This window comes from Myripristis murdjan, chromosome 1 (assembly GCF_902150065.1).
Source record: "Myripristis murdjan chromosome 1, fMyrMur1.1, whole genome shotgun sequence".
Taxonomy (NCBI): Eukaryota; Metazoa; Chordata; class Actinopteri; order Holocentriformes; family Holocentridae; genus Myripristis; species Myripristis murdjan.
In genome coordinates this window covers 9,824,400-9,839,971 of record NC_043980.1, presented here as the reverse complement: position 1 = coordinate 9,839,971, position 15,572 = coordinate 9,824,400, and the positions used below count along the sequence as shown (strand labels likewise).

The 15,572-nt window shown below is 43.6% G+C and overlaps 1 protein-coding gene across 3 annotated transcripts in view; it reads right to left on the bottom strand.

Moving 5' to 3' along the window:
• Positions 1 to 1,497: 1,497 nt before the first annotated feature.
• Positions 1,498 to 15,572, bottom strand: part of pdgfba (platelet-derived growth factor beta polypeptide a) — a 42,554-nt gene continuing 28,479 nt past the window's right edge. For 2 of the 3 annotated variants that reach the window (XM_030054961.1, XM_030054952.1), the window contains 6 exons: positions 11,589 to 11,691; positions 8,686 to 8,757; positions 8,305 to 8,501; positions 5,851 to 7,027; positions 3,531 to 3,666; positions 1,498 to 2,736 (listed from right to left, as the gene is read on the bottom strand). In XM_030054961.1, the coding sequence (XP_029910821.1) occupies positions 3,539 to 3,666; positions 5,851 to 7,027; positions 8,305 to 8,501; positions 8,686 to 8,757; positions 11,589 to 11,691 (1,677 nt within the window). In that variant the 3' untranslated portion in view covers positions 1,498 to 2,736; positions 3,531 to 3,538. The remainder of the gene's footprint in view (positions 2,737 to 3,530; positions 3,667 to 5,850; positions 7,028 to 8,304; positions 8,502 to 8,685; positions 8,758 to 11,588; positions 11,692 to 15,572) is intronic. The other variant, XM_030054970.1, reaches the window with a different exon arrangement.

Genomic DNA, 15,572 nt, shown 5'->3' with positions numbered 1-15,572 from the left:
TAGGAGGAAATCATTAGGGTAACTTATTTTTCAGGGCTGCTCTTGTACGAGGGCACGTTTTCATTCCAACCAAAATCTCCACCAGGTGATTTCACTCACCTGGTGAAGCAGACAGAAGGATCTCATCACCTGGTGGAGTTTTTGGTTGGAGTGAGAACCTGCAGCCACCAGTTTGACACCCCGGCTATAATCTAACACGCATCATCAGTGAGCCGGGGATGGTGCCACCCAACCTGATTGGCTGGTCATATTGGTGGCCCCGCCCTCCATCCTGGCATCAGCTGCACCCACAGGGCTGCTAATGCATGTGTGGGCCGATGCAAATTAAAGTTTCTAAATAAGTGCTTGATTTGTACTGAGTCCCAGACCCAGACGAGCAGGACTGAGCCAGTGCTGGTTTTGTGGTGACATCTTTTCCCACAGAGAGCCGTCTTTTAAATATCCCAGACTGCAAAATGCACGCCAAAACCAGGAGGGACCATTTCAGTAATGCCCACTTTTAACCTGGTTACACAAACAGCCTTGTTTATAGCCTGATGTGTCGGTGACGTTATCCAGGGTTTCTCAGTCCACAGAGGAGCGTGTCACACCACAACCTGCAGCTGTGAGGTGACAACAGCAGCTTGTCTGCATCCCGTCTTCATGGCAAATATCTACCATGCTGAGGCAGCCTGTAAATGTTTGTGTGTGTGTGTGTGTGTGTGTGTGTGTACCTCAGGGCTTGGTACAGTACATGCTGACTCATCATTCTCAAAGAAGAGAATCTGCTGACCCTTTTAGCCTCGCAGGGGAAGCCCCGTTGCACAAGAGAATGACATTTTTAACTCGCTCTCAAATTCCCTCTCTCACTCTCTGCTTCCCTCTTATAGTCATATTCTTTGAGGAAGGAGAACATGTTGCCATTCTTTCTCTGTTTTTTATTATTCTTTTTTTTTTAAATTTCCTGACTCCTCCTCCTTCTTCTTCTTCTTCTTCTTCTTCTTCTCACTTTGCTGTGATGTTTTGACTCAATCTGTCCCAAATGGGCCTCCCCTCTCTTTCTCCCTTTCTCTCTCTCTCTCTCTCTCATTCATCTTCTGTCCATTCCTGGACTGTCACCCCCGCCCTATCTCTCTTTCACCATTCGATACTTCTCTGTTGACGCGCCTGGCAGCCGGTTGCTATAGTAACCAGACATATCTGACCCCAGCGTTGCCCTGAGTGACAGACTCGCAGGACATGCAGTCATAGGCAAAGATTAGACGAAGGGTAATGAGTGTACTATCGGAGTGCAAATGTAAACACACACACACACACATTATACATGCACATACATCCACATGCATGCAAAGATGTATGCATGCACACACACAAACACTGTTAAGCACATGCACAAAAAATACACACAGTTGCATTGTCACACACACACTTGTGTATGGATGCACACTTGCAGACACACACACTCGAAATCTCATTGGAGAGGGAAGGAAAACACACAAATATAGACAAAGACATGTCTTATATTTCTTGAACATTTTTTTACTTTATATTAAAAATAACATTCATGACAATAACAGTGTACAACCAACCGAAACAACGTCGGCAACAATAATTACACTTGAGAATGGGAGGATCTCACATCCTCCTTTTTTAAATAAGTTAAGAAATAAAGTTGTTCTGTTTTGTTTTGTTTTGTATTGTTTTGTTTTGTTTTGTTTTTTTCCCCAGAAATCATTTTCTAAAAGCGTTTATACATACAGTGTTGGCTATAACTTGCTCACAGCGATTTCTAAAAGCCAGGTCCTTGGGACTTGGTTTACGTGGTTACTCATAGCTCATTATCTAGGCAGGCATTTGGTTGTTATTTCATTTGATCTGGCAGTAGTACAAAATGAGCACGTTATCGTTTCTATTTTCCAGTACATTAAGCTACAGTACACGGCAGAGTACGTCTCTAGGTCAATGTTGTATGATCAGTGTATGGCTACTCCAGTGTTAGGTTACGTTAGATTCAGACATTGTAGGATAACAGTAATGTTTGGCTTGGAGGCCTAGAGCTGCACTTTCCTTCGCTTCCACCGTCCACACATTACAGTACAGAGCCTGTTTCCAGTTACCAGTGTAGAAATCCCAGTATAAACCATTAAGTTTTCCACATCGCATTTCTCGCTCTCGAGTCATCTTCAGTCGACTTCAACTCCGAGTTTAGCCAAAACAGCCAGTTGCCGAGTCTCAACGAGGCGTTAAACACCAGTTGTTCTAGACCAATCAAGTCCCGTTTTCAATTTGCAAACCAATCAGGAAAAGTTAAACGCATTCGGGCGGCCAATCAATGGCTGTCCGCTGATGCAAGAGACCACACTCCACTCTCAGATGTCCAATAAGCTTCCAGTGATCAAAGCGGATGGGTTTTTTTTTTTTTTTTTTTTTTTTTTTAGTTCACACAGATGACATCCAGTGTTTAGTGTGACAAACGTCCTCCGGTCCCGAGAGGAAAATTGCACCGTTATCATGTAGAACCTCCTGCGAAGTTGGAGGCTCTTCGACAGGCAGACAATGTGCTGTCCTAATGAGTGGAGCAGAAATGGCACCGTCCTCTGAAACTGTCCTTTCACAACAGCAGCATCGGCCATCGGCTGCGCGTCCGTCCATCCACAACTTCAGTCCCAACGTCCGACATTCATGGAAAACATCCCCCCCATTTCCAGTTCGTCCTGTTCCTTGGGAGCAATGTCCGGCCAACAGCTTCACCAGTTCCTGTGAGGAGAAACAGGGATTTATAAGACACGTTCTCTTTGAATTAACCCTAAATGAACTCAGTCTCTGTTTAACTCCATGTTTATCTACACTGATGAATGAATCCCCTTGTTCTACATTGCAGAAAATCCCCATCTTAAAGTCATTTAGTCTCACACTCAGTCTTAAAATCTTGTTTTCTTAAAAAAAAAAAAATCTGCATGTGGGATGAGGTAATCCCAGTTGTATTCATTGTCAGATGTCATCTCTTCCCATGTCTCACTCATACAGAACGTCTCTGTCAGGATATTAACTTGTTTCTCCTTTTTGGGTAATGATGTCATGTCTTGTTACCAGGCCCGAATGGAATCCATCTGTTTAAATTTCATATTAAATGCACTTTTTTTTTTCCACTTTTTTTTTTTTTTTTGTCAAGCTGTGGTAATCCTGTGCCAAAACAATCAAACCAAACCAAAAGCATGGATTCACACATGATTTTAAGCCAAAAATACCACATAAAAATTAAATAAATACCCACAGATTCCCTTTGACCCTGGATATTACTCATCCTTGGTATTGAGAGTCATACATGTTGACAGTAGGAGGGAAGTCAACCCACCACAGCGGAGGGTGGATCCCAGAATTCACCGGCCAGATGATTACTTCCCCCAACAGATAGATAAAAATGTGCCTGAATTTGATGTTGGTATATATTTTTAACATTTTATTGACTCATCAGTTGGAACCAGGGAAGGATGTTTCCCCCACCCTGTCCCAGCTTCAGGTAACATCATGATCTCTCTCCGTCCTCTCACCTGCAGCTCTACATGATCATGGCTCTGATGGCTGCTTTGCTGATGCGGCTGCGGTGTTTCCTCCTGCGGCGAGGCAAGGCTGGTCTGAACGGGGCCCGACGTGCCGGGGGTGTGCTGGGGGCCACCGTGGGGAGAGCTGGGGCAGAAAGACACAAAGAGACCGAGTAAATACAAACATAAAGACAAAGCAAAGCATCGGTGAAGAGGTTATCTGCCATGAGTAATGCAGCCACCCTCCTGGCTTTTTTTTTTTTTTTTTTCTACCTTGAATTTATAATTGCTTATTCTCGTACTATCGCATTATCTTAATCTGTTACTGTTACTTTATTTACTGTTACTTTTTTATTGTATTGTAATAATATGGGCACATATTTGTTTGTCTATTTGTTTTTTGTTTGCTTGCTTTTTCTTTTTTTTTTCTTTTGCCTCTGCTTATGCTTTTTCTTGGAAAAGTAAAAATGCATCGTTTCCACACGTTTCACCAAAATCCAGTCAGTACAGATGGAGATATTTCACCTGACGAACAAACGAGCAGTGACGCCTCTCTCCAGCCATTTAGTCTAATTCTGAAAATCTTGCAGCACTTTAGTGAGATGAATCACTCCACCAAAAATACTCTTCCATCATCAAAATCCAATCGGTGGTGCCCAAGATAACATCTGTGATGGACGGGTGAACGAATGAACGGAGGAATAATTTCATCATCATGGGAAACAACAAACACTAAATAATAATAAATGCTAAATAAATGAACAAATGATTAAATAAAGCCACAATTTCATCACGGGGGCCGGCGGTAAGGACTAGATGACGGTGGATGGACGCCTGCAGTGGGGCTGCAGGACAGATGCAGGGCGGTGGGAACTGCACTCGGTACGCTGAAGGGCACCCGGCAGCCTTGGAGGCACCGTAACAATGTGGCTCCCCTCAGGTTTGTGATTCAGACGTGAGGCAGAGGGAAGTCCCTCTCCCTCGCTGCAGAGCCCCCGGGGGGCCGGGGAAGAATAGCAGGACACATGTGGTCATGTTGTTTAGTCATACATGTACAGTGGGCCGCTTCCTGTCAGGGAAACTCTCACACTGACTCTCCTACGTCACAGACCGCTGAGAAAAGAAGGCAAAAGTGACCATGATGTCCCCCCACAAGTCGCCGTGGGTGTAGCCGTTTTTATTTTTCTTTTTCTTTTTTTTTCATGTGGTGTCTGAGACATTACTGCTTGAGGCTTTTTGACCTGACGGTGGCGCTGTGGAAATCCAATCAGTTCCATACTGGGAATACTCGGTATCAATGTAAAAAACAAATCGTTCCCAGAAGGTTCATCGAATTTGACCGAACAGTGTTGCAGATATTGAGCGTGGAGTTGGCCTGGTGGTGGCGCTGTGGTGGTCCACTCAGGTTTATTTTCAAAACGCCCAAGACCCAAGTGTCAAAATCCATCATTCCTCCAAGTTTCATCCAAAACAGGCCAGCAGAGGATCACAAATCATACAGATGGAGAACAAAAAATAAATAAAATAATAATAATAATAATAATAAAGACAAAGTCAATGTATTTATCTGATTTTGTACTTGTTATTTATTTATTTATTTATTTCTCTGTCTGTTTGGTTTCCCTAGGGAGTAATGGGGAGGGTAGGAAATAATAAAGAATAATAATAAAGAAATTGTACAAATTACTGTTAATGATGTCGTATCAGAGCGGACATTTTTTTTGTTGCTGAATCATTGTGAAATAAAAAGATGAAGAAAAAAAAAAGAAATCACACAGATAGACAGATGGAGCCCGATCCATAGTTGCTTCCTCAATCCACAGTTTTGGGGCACAGTTAATAATTTAGGTGATCACACACACATAATAATGCAAAATACCACTGGATTTGCTGTAGTTGTGTCCGTAATAGTGTGTCACCCCCCGCCTGCTTCCATCCTGCATTAATACTAAACTCAGTGTAATGGGAGCAATTACATTACAAATCCTCCACAATGCATTTATCCTGTATTTATATCCTGTGCTGCATGACCAGAGCAACAGTGCAGTTTTTTACCGACATAAAAATATGTGGTATGTTCCTCTCTCTGCTGTCTCTGTCTCACACACACACACACACACACACACACACACTAACACACCAGTTTTGAGGGTGGTGCTTTATGTGTAATGCATTTGAATTCACGAGTATGTATTTTTTGTGGGTATATGTATTGTTTTGTTTTTGCTTGCACAAATAAAAAGGCAAAAAAGAAGTACAATGCTGTTCACACACACACACACACACACACACACACACACACACACACACACACACAGCTGTGCATTACCTGCATTGAGTGCGGTTGGCTTTGGTCTGTGCTGAGGATGATGATGATCTGCAGGGTGAGGATGATGAGGATGATGATGATGTGTCTGCTGATCCGCCTCTTTCTCTACGACGTCGAGGAGCTTCTGCCTCCTCTCCTCCTCCGTGAGAGGACGCTCCCCGTTGGTCAGCTCAGAGTCTTTGTCCTGTTGCTCCTGATTGGCTGGCTCGGCTCTGACCGAGTCCCCGCTATTGGCCGAGCCGCTCTCCTCCCTCTCGTTCCCTTCTTTATGATTGGCTCCTTCAGTCTCTGTCTGTTTGCGATTTGTCGCGTCTGTGTCTTTTTGGCTTTTGTCACCGCTCACCTCTTTGGCTAAGTCTTTCTGATTGGCAGTTACGGGAGGAGTGGGCTTCCGCTCTGATTTCTGATTGGGCAGCTGGGTCGGGGGGCCGCTGGGTGGGGAGGCGCTGTCTGATTGGGCGGTGTCGAGTCTGTATTGCGTCCGCAGGTCTTGCTCCTCGCCGTGGTTGTACTGGTGATACGGCTGCTGTGGGTAGTGTTGCTGCTGTTGGTGATACTGATATTGCTGCTGATACTGCAACAGCTGCTGCTGCCTCTGCGCGTGATCGGGATGATGCCCCTGTCCCGCGCCGTGTGAAGCGTGCGCGCCGCCCTCCTCCCTGCTCCCGTCATACCCGCTGCCATGCGCGCCCTCCCTCGGCGCCTGCTGGGCTCCCGGCTCCGCCCTCGCCTCGGACGGCCAGCCGCCGCCCGCCCCGTGCGCCCTGGACGGCGTCCAGTGCGCCAGCTGGGTGTACCGGCCCTGCTGCCACGGCCTGGCCACCGGCTCGCGCTCCTCCAGGTGGTAACGCTGCTGGTTGTGCTTCAGGTCGTCATGGCGATGGAGGTCGGCCTTGGAGGCGTGCGACTTGGGCGGGGCGGGGTGGACCGGCCGGGGAAGGCTTAGGGGCATATGGGAGGAGGGGGGCGGCTGCTGCGGGGGAGGCGGAGGAGGGTTGGGGTTGGCCTGGACGGGGGAACGAGGGATGGCAACGGATGAGGATGAAGAGGAGGAGGAGGAGGAGGAGGAGGAGGAGGTGGAGGTGGGACCTTGGCACCTGCAGCTGATGTGGTCTTCCACTGAGATGACGGCGTTGTCATAGTGAGCATTCCTGTTTATGTACTGGATCTTTATCACCTGGCAGAGACACACACACACACACACACACACACACACACACACAGACAATAACAACATGAGCTTCCCAGAGATGATGATGCAAAACCTTTACAGTGCTCTACAGTTTATTGTGAAGTGTATCATAGCAACAAGAAATATGCAACATATTTCATACATAAAAGCAAATCTGATTGTGCAGTTTTTATTGTTCATTCATATGTATATGGTGTTTGACTGTTATCTGTTTTATTGTTAATAAAGTATTGCTAATTTAAAACCTGCACTCACTGTTGAAACAGTTCATCAGTTTTGTAAGAGTTTTGTTGTAGTTTATATTGTAAGTTTTGTTGTAGTTTATATTGTAAGTTTATATTGTAAGTTTTGTTGTAGTTTATATTATGGGGTGGGTGTCACAATGTCTAATTAAGTATTTTTCTATGATGTTTTCTTATGCTGTGTTGTCTGTGATGTTTTTATGCTGTGTTTTTTTCTGTCGTTGCTGTATTCTGTATTTATTTTTACTGTAAGGCAACCTTGAGTGCCATGAAAGGCGCCATAACAAATAAAATGTATTATTATTATTATTATTATTATTAAGAAATAAAATTATACAGTGAATTAACTGGCTCAAAGTCAGATAGAGCAAAGACTGTGTATAGCAACATTCAAATGTTTAAAATGATTAAGAAGATACTGGCCAGTGTTGTTGGCTATTTCAGGCCATGTGTACAACTTTGAAGTAACCTTTTGAAATTTTATGAATGAAATGAAAACCACATTTCTGCACATGAACTGGTGATTGATCGACTGACTGATCACACTGATCATATCTATGAACGAAAATTCAGTGACATGTTTAAATTGTTCATATTACTATTTTTTTTCTATATTCCTTGTTTATAGTGTTTATGTTGCTTGTGACTATTTATTGTTTGGTTATACTGTAAATTATGCTTCATATTTTGCTATCCACTTTGCTGCTGTAATGCTGGAAATTTCCCCACTGTGGGACTAATAAAGGAATATCTTATCTTATCTTATCTTTTCTTATCTTATCTTATCTTATCTTATCTTATCTTATCTTATCTTATCTTATCTTATCTTATCTTATCTTATGAAAGCTTGTATGTGCCACATTCTTTACATTCATGTTACACTGAACTACAAAATCCACTTAAGGTGCTTGATTATGGGCGATGCTGGCGTGTCACATCATAATCACGGTGAGAAACGGCCTCTGATTACTGCGGCTGTACGAAGTCGTGCCTGTACGAAGTCGTGCGTGCTGCCGGTACCTTCAGGTATCTGGTGGCGGTGACGGTGGGGACGCACTGCAGCAGCCGCGTGTTGCAGCAGCCCGAGCAGCGCTGCACCTCCACGCACGGCGGCCACAGCAGGAAGTTGGCGTTGCGGCGGTCCAGCATGGCCCTGGTCACCTCCATGACCTCCGTCCGGACTTTACACACCGCCTGCTGGGCCGGCTGCGCCTCCACTGTGGGGGGGAGAGGGAGGAGAGGGAGAACGAGGGCGTGAGGTGATGAAAGACAGATAACAAAAACAAAAAGAGAGACAGAAACAGAAGAGGGCCGAGACAGAAAAAGACGACAGCACAGACAGGAAGCAGACGGAGACGAATAGAAAAGACTGTACGATTGTTTGAACGTATGTAAACTCACCAAGACTTCTTGCATATCGGCCATGGGTGTGGTTTGTAAGACTATCGTGCTCGTCTTCTTCTTCTTCTTCTTCTGCGAGAGAGAGAGAGAGAGAAAAAAAAAGGCGAGAGAGTGACAGAAAGAAAAGAACAGAGAGTTAATTAAGTCAACATAACATTTATTGTCCAAGTGCTGGCTGAAAACCAGGCCTCAGCGTTGAGCGAGCACTTTTCTCGGTGATGACAGCCATTTGTAAAGCGCCTAAAACCGTTAAGTCAGTTTTTAGCCGGGCTCATTGTTCACCGCACAAAGGAAGCCATTTTTTCTGCCTCCGCTAAAACAATTACGGCTATTTTCTGCTGCAATTTGTCTCAGGGCTGTCGAGAATACTGTTGAGGAGAGATATGAGCTGTTAAATATAGACGGTGCATGTGTGTGTGTGTGTGTGTGTGTGTGAGCGTGTGTGTGTGTGTGTGCGCGCTCTAACATATGTCGTCATTTCATAGCCCCTTAGCCCTAATTATAACCCTGGTGTAGATTGCTTTGGGTCACTGTGGATGTGAGACAGAGTGCGTGTGTGTGCATGTGTGTATCTATGCATGTGTGTGTGTGTGTGTGTGCATATACAGCATGCACACACACATGCCTTTATTTCGGTGCTCATTAGGCCTGATTAAAAACTTGAAGTAAATTGCTTTGTATCTGTGTGTATATATGTATGTCTGTTTTTATTGCTGTTTGATATGCAGGACAATAGTTTCCTATTTTATTGTTGAGCTTGTTTCTGATTGCATTGAATTGTCAGCTTTACAAAAATCCCCCAGCATGCTACTTTAACCCTATGAAGCCATTTGTATCATATATGATACACATTTTCAATTCTGTTTTTCGTTTTCAGTTTAATCAGTACTTGACCAAAATACTGTTGTATACCTTTGAACACTTCCCCTGTTCACCCTGGACCATACCATTGGCACTTCAAGTACATATCATATATCATACACCAGAAAGGTCGTGTAATAACATATGTTTTGAATTTTTTTTATGCATATATATTTTGTTATAGGACTAAATAAAGGGTTCAGTTAAAAAAAAAAAGAATTTTCTGCCAATTCTTTCATAGTTCAGGCCTTATAGGGTTAATAACCACAAAAAATGTTTTATCTCAGTCATTAGTTGTAGTTTACTTTAAATTTTCACAGTAATAAAACAAGTGATGAAAAAAGCAGAAAGAATGAAAGCATTATTAACCCTATAAAGCCTGAACTATGAAAGAATTGGCAGAAAATTCCTTTTTTTTTTTAAATCGAACCCTTTATTTAGTCCTATAACAAAATTAAAAAGAAAAAAATGTAAAAAATAAATAAAAAAATATGTTATTACACGACCTTTCTGGTGTATGATATATGATATGTACTTGAAGGTGAACAGGGGAAGTGTTTAAAGGTATACAACAGTATTTTGGTCAAGTATTGATTAAACTGAAAACAGAATGTGGTATTTGATAATGTGTATCATATATGAAACAAATGGCTCCATAGGGTTAAAGGCCTTATTAAAAACACCACTTTCCTCTGATCAAAGGGAAGAAAGACAAAAAAAATAAAACAGAAAACAAACAGAATTTTTAAGATAACAAGCAATAAAACCTGACTGAGCCGGGCAGCAAAATCTAACCTACATCTGAACTCAGTGCGTTGGAAAATGGTGCAACAACTAACAAAGGACGAGGAGAAGAGAAAGGAAGAAAGTCGGTGTGCCGGATCACTTCCACGTAACTCCGCGGCGCTCTCGAAACTTGCAAAAACCCCGACGCTCAGTTTCCAGGAGCTGCTGGCGTCAACGCGCTCAGAGCCTCATTCCTGAGAAGACGTGCAGATCACGCTTGAGTCAGTCCTGCTTGCCTCATTTCTGAGCATCCTCCCTGCTGCCGCTTCCTCATGGCGCTCCGCGGTACGTCACCGGGTTATTTATGCGTTAGGAAATGATCAAAGGACGACCTATGAATATATGTATGTGTGAGTTTGTGTTTCTCCGAGGAATAAGAGCAATGAATTTTTTAATAACCTGCCAGGCTGCCTACGCATGTGTCCAAACACTGTGATACCTTTGTTTGTACTGTGTGTGTGTGTGTGTGTGTGTGTGTGTGTGTGTGTGTGTGTGTGTGTGTGTGTGCGCTGGGGGGTGACGGGTGGTGGTCTCTTTCTGTCACACACACATTCATATTTCAAAACCTTGCGAGGAATCCAGTGCAGGAGAACAATGCAGTGACCTTGTGCTGTAAGTGACTCTCTCTCTCTCTCTCTCTCTCTGACACACACACACACACACTCACACTCACTATCACACACTAAAGCCAAGGCTGCTCTGTCTATCTGTGTATGTTTGTGTGTGTGTGTGTCTCTCTCTCTTTTCTCCTCATTATTCCTTCCCTTGTAAATATTGCCTTAACAAAGTGCTCGATATGCACACTCTCCCTTTCTTCCTCACACACACACACACACACACACACACACACACACACACACACACACACCAAGACACATGCACACAACTGCAAAAAGACATACACTCACACATACACACACACACACACACACCCTTCACTGCATTCCTATCTCTGCAGGCTTCCAGGGACACGCCCACACGCTCACCTCCTCCATGTCTTTTATTGCTGTCGCTGTAGAACTACAGTGCATGTGTGTGTGTGTGTGTGTGTGTGTGTGTATGTGTCTATCGGTGAACGTGTGCATGTGTTTCGGGCATGCAAGTGTGTAAGTGTCTGTGCACGTGTGCACCTCGTGCCTAGGTGCATGAGTACTCTTGATGCCGTGATACCGCTGTGTACAACTTTGTTTACTCTATTAAATGTGTGTGTGTGTGTGTGTGTGTGTGTGTGTGTGTGTGTGTGTGTGTGTGTATACCTATGGAGCCGGTCTCCTGCTGCAGCAGCAGTTTCAGGTCTTCCACAGAGGAGATGGGAGAGTTCCTCACCAAGTCGACCAGCGACAGAGGGAGAGGATCGCCCTGTGAGGAGCACAAACACAAAGAGTCGTGTCAAAAAACAAACAAACAAACAAAAAAACACACATTTGATTTTAACTGAATTATTATTTTATACCGTCCTGGAGGGAAAAAAAGATTTTGTGGTAACCAGCTATTACCTTGTGTGCAACATGCTGCTGTATGTACAAACCATATGAAATGTGCATTTATGCTGAGTTACATAACACCCTGCACACAGACACATAATGTTTGTGTTCATTCATCTGTGGAGCTGCAGCAGCCTCCCATCCCAGATCAAGTCCTGTCGTTTAAATCCAATCTCAAGACCCCCTTTTTTGGTTGCCCAGTGTGTTTTTTTCTTTTTTTTCTTTTTTTTCAATTCGATTGTTAATTTATATCTTCCGTCCTTTTGCTGAGTTTTAATCTGTTCATGCTTTTATTCCGGTTTTCTGGTTGTAATTTCCTATTTTAATACTTGATTCTGACTTTTTTTCAATGTGTTTTCCATTTTAGTCTTTGGGCTTGGATCTATTACTCCTTTAACCATGTATGCTTGTATTGTTAGTCTTTCTGCCATGATTATAAAGCACTTTGGGTCAGCTCCTCCTTGTCTTTACATGTTCTGTATAAATAAAAGTGACTTGATATTTCTCCACTCTGCATATTGACCAGTTTGTTTCTTCACAACAATAAAAGCCTCACATGAAAAGTGTCATCCCAGCTTGTTAACCTCAGGTAAAACTTGATTTGTGCATCTCTGTCCATTACTACCAAATACCTGAATCAACTAAGTATGTCTTTATTCAAAAAAAAAAAAAAAAATGAAAAAAAAATGGAAAATTTTTCAGTTGAATCGAAACAGAAGAAAGTGCGACAGAGAGAGAAAAGGAAACATACAGAGCGCACAAACAGACGGAGAAATTGAAACACATCATTTAGATGCATTCTGGCAAAAAGCCGAGTCCCCAAGTCGGCCATCGTCAGGAAATCAGGACAGAAAGGTCAGAAACACACGGAGAGAGAGGGGAGAGAGAGAGAGAAAGAGTTAGAGAGACATCCAGAAAAAGCGAGCAGGGCTAAGATCTAACATGTGGCTGCTCCACCTCCAGCCAGGACTCGCTCCGGTTTCACTTCCTGCTGCAGAGGAAGTGACGGCTGTGATTGCTGTTTGTTGCTGCGGTTGTCACTCTCTCCCCGAGTGTTTACCCCCAAACACGCCTGTTGTTCCCGGTCTAACACAGGAAACGACGCTCGCACTCTCTCTCTCTCTCGCAACTCAATTTCAGGGAAAACAAAAACAACAACGGCATCGAGAGAAGAAATCAACATTTGGCGTTGAGAGCCCCTTTCTCTGTTGTTTCAGTTTCTTTACATGAACACAACCTGAGATGTTTCAAAAGTTGGATCTTTATCCCGCCTCTCTCTCAGCGTTTCTTTCCTTTTCTGTGAATTGAGTCTATAGAGCTTTATCGGGAAGGTGGGGTTTTTCTTACATCACCAAACAGCTGCTAATATGAAAGCATCTACATTTACACAAATATTAACTTTCTCTAAAAATAGACACAAGTAATTGAATTCGCAACCAAGAAAAAAAAAAAAAAAAAAGGGTGTGCCGTTTAATGACTGCTAAATATGCTGGGATTTGTTTTGGATTTCATGTTTTGCTCTTTCTCACTTTCTTTCTCTCTCTCTTTCTCTGTAAAGAAGGAGGGATGAGGTTTCTTCAGACATCATGATGAAAGCTGAATTGCTCATCGTGACCTGTCATGGCTCGGCTTTGTTTGGCTGTAATCCGATCCTTTAAGTATTTCTGGACGGGCGCAGTCGCTCGGACTTGGATGTGACACCGTCGCGCGGCGAACAACCGGTGCCAAAACAGAGACGAGATGAGAAGATGAGAGGTAAATATATCAGATGGCTCTCCGGGGGCTGGGAATAGTCCGGGCATTCATCCCTCCATATTTCATTCCCACTGCTGTTGTCACAACACCCAGAATATGACTCGATTTCATATCTAACAAGTAAACATTTTGGCTTCCACAAATGATGTGGGCATCCCCCCCCCCCCGGGACAGCCAGTAACATGATTCATCATCACTCCGAGTTTTGGCACACTGGCGGCGAGGGAGATATCATGACCAGTAATTATAGCGCCCCCATGAGGTAATCCAAGGTACTTTTTAATACACTGGGATGAAACAACGCTATCCTTTCCACTTTCTTAAAAAAAATAAAATAAATAAAAATCAGACCAGTGATGTTTGTGACATTTCGGGCTAATCCCATTTCTTATTTTCACCCCTACCCCTCTTTTTCTAGTGCCACTTGCCCCTTGCAACAAAGTTACAAGGGGTAGGGGTTGAAATACTAACCCTATGAAATGGGACAACCCTTCATCCCCGGAAACGTCATCATTAGTCATCAGTGACGTTGTAAACAGACGCGACGATTTGTTTTTTTTGCCGGGAAATCTCAATCTCAAAATGACGTCTTCAGCTGTGGTAATCTCTCTTGCGTGGGCTGTTGGCATCTTTTTCTTTTTGCGGTTGTCAATAGCGAATCGGAAGAATGTAAGGAGATCAAACAATCGCTGACTTTATTGATTTTTGTGTTAATTGTGTGAGAAGTGTGGGAGATTTCTCGTAGCACTCCACCCTCCCCCTCCGCCTCAACAAGAACTGGGACATCCCTACCCCTATGCGTGAACGCGCAAAACGGAGGGGTAGGGGCAAGTGGTGGGGTTAAGGGGTGAATTGGGATTGGCCCTTCCTTGAGGTACACACAGCCTGATCCATTTATTATTCGATCGACAAGAATTCAATACGGATGCGATGATGTGAGCGCCCTCTACAGGCCAGCTTGCAGAACATTTCTTCACATTTATTGATTTCAACATGGAATTTAATCCCCTCTAGTAGTCGTCTCATCTGCCGTGAAGACGTGATTCAGAGTAAGGTCAGGGTGCTGTGGCTGCATGCCGGTGAGTGACGGTCTGATGTTCGCTGATAGGAATCCAGGCTGTTTATTGTTGAGCTTTCTTGCAGTTTCATGAACCTGATCTGCGATGATAACGCCAACAAAACCCCCTTTTCTATCCCTTCACGCCGGGTTTCTGCATGCACACGTTACATCCAGGCTGTCCTGCTCGGTAACCTCACCTAAACCCAAAGCAAACTTCAGGCTGATGAATCCTTTAAAAGGTAAAATCAAACAAGGGTTCTGTAACAAGCGTCAGACAGATACATCAGTTTACCGATTCATCAGGATGATCCTGGTCTTTTAGCAGGAATCAGCTGTGATGGAGGTGAGGATGTGATTTTAGTGGCTTCACTGTGCAGCACCTGTGGTGAACCCTGCCTCACCCCTCAGGAGAAGCTTATCAAGCGAAAGATTAGCTTACAATGAGTTTTAAGGCAGAATTTCTATGTCCCTTTATAATGTAAATGCTATTTCAGAGGTTCTTCCACCTTGCAAAGAATAAAATTCAGAATAAATTAAACTCAGCAGTTGCCCCTGTCAAACTGAGGTAAGCTGCATGAGGATATGGTCCTGAAAGAGGAAAAATCTGAAAGTAATATAGTTGATTTTTGTTCATATTTCAGATGCTTCCCTTGTTAGGATCACAAGATTTCTTCAACCTGATTGAAAACATTCTCATTAGAGATTCCAGCTTCACTGTTTCCATAAACGCTGAGTAAAGTGATCCGATAAGATGTGTGTTTACACGCCCCAAAGCATTTAATCAGAACATAACTTTTTTGACATGCACTAAGTGGTTCGACCTGCTGGGAAGCGTCTAATCTGCTGGAAATATAAATAAATTACAGGCTGAGTCATGGTGGCCGGTGGTGGCTCTCCCATCGGCTCATCCATAAGACGGGACAAATCCAAACGGGCTGGGT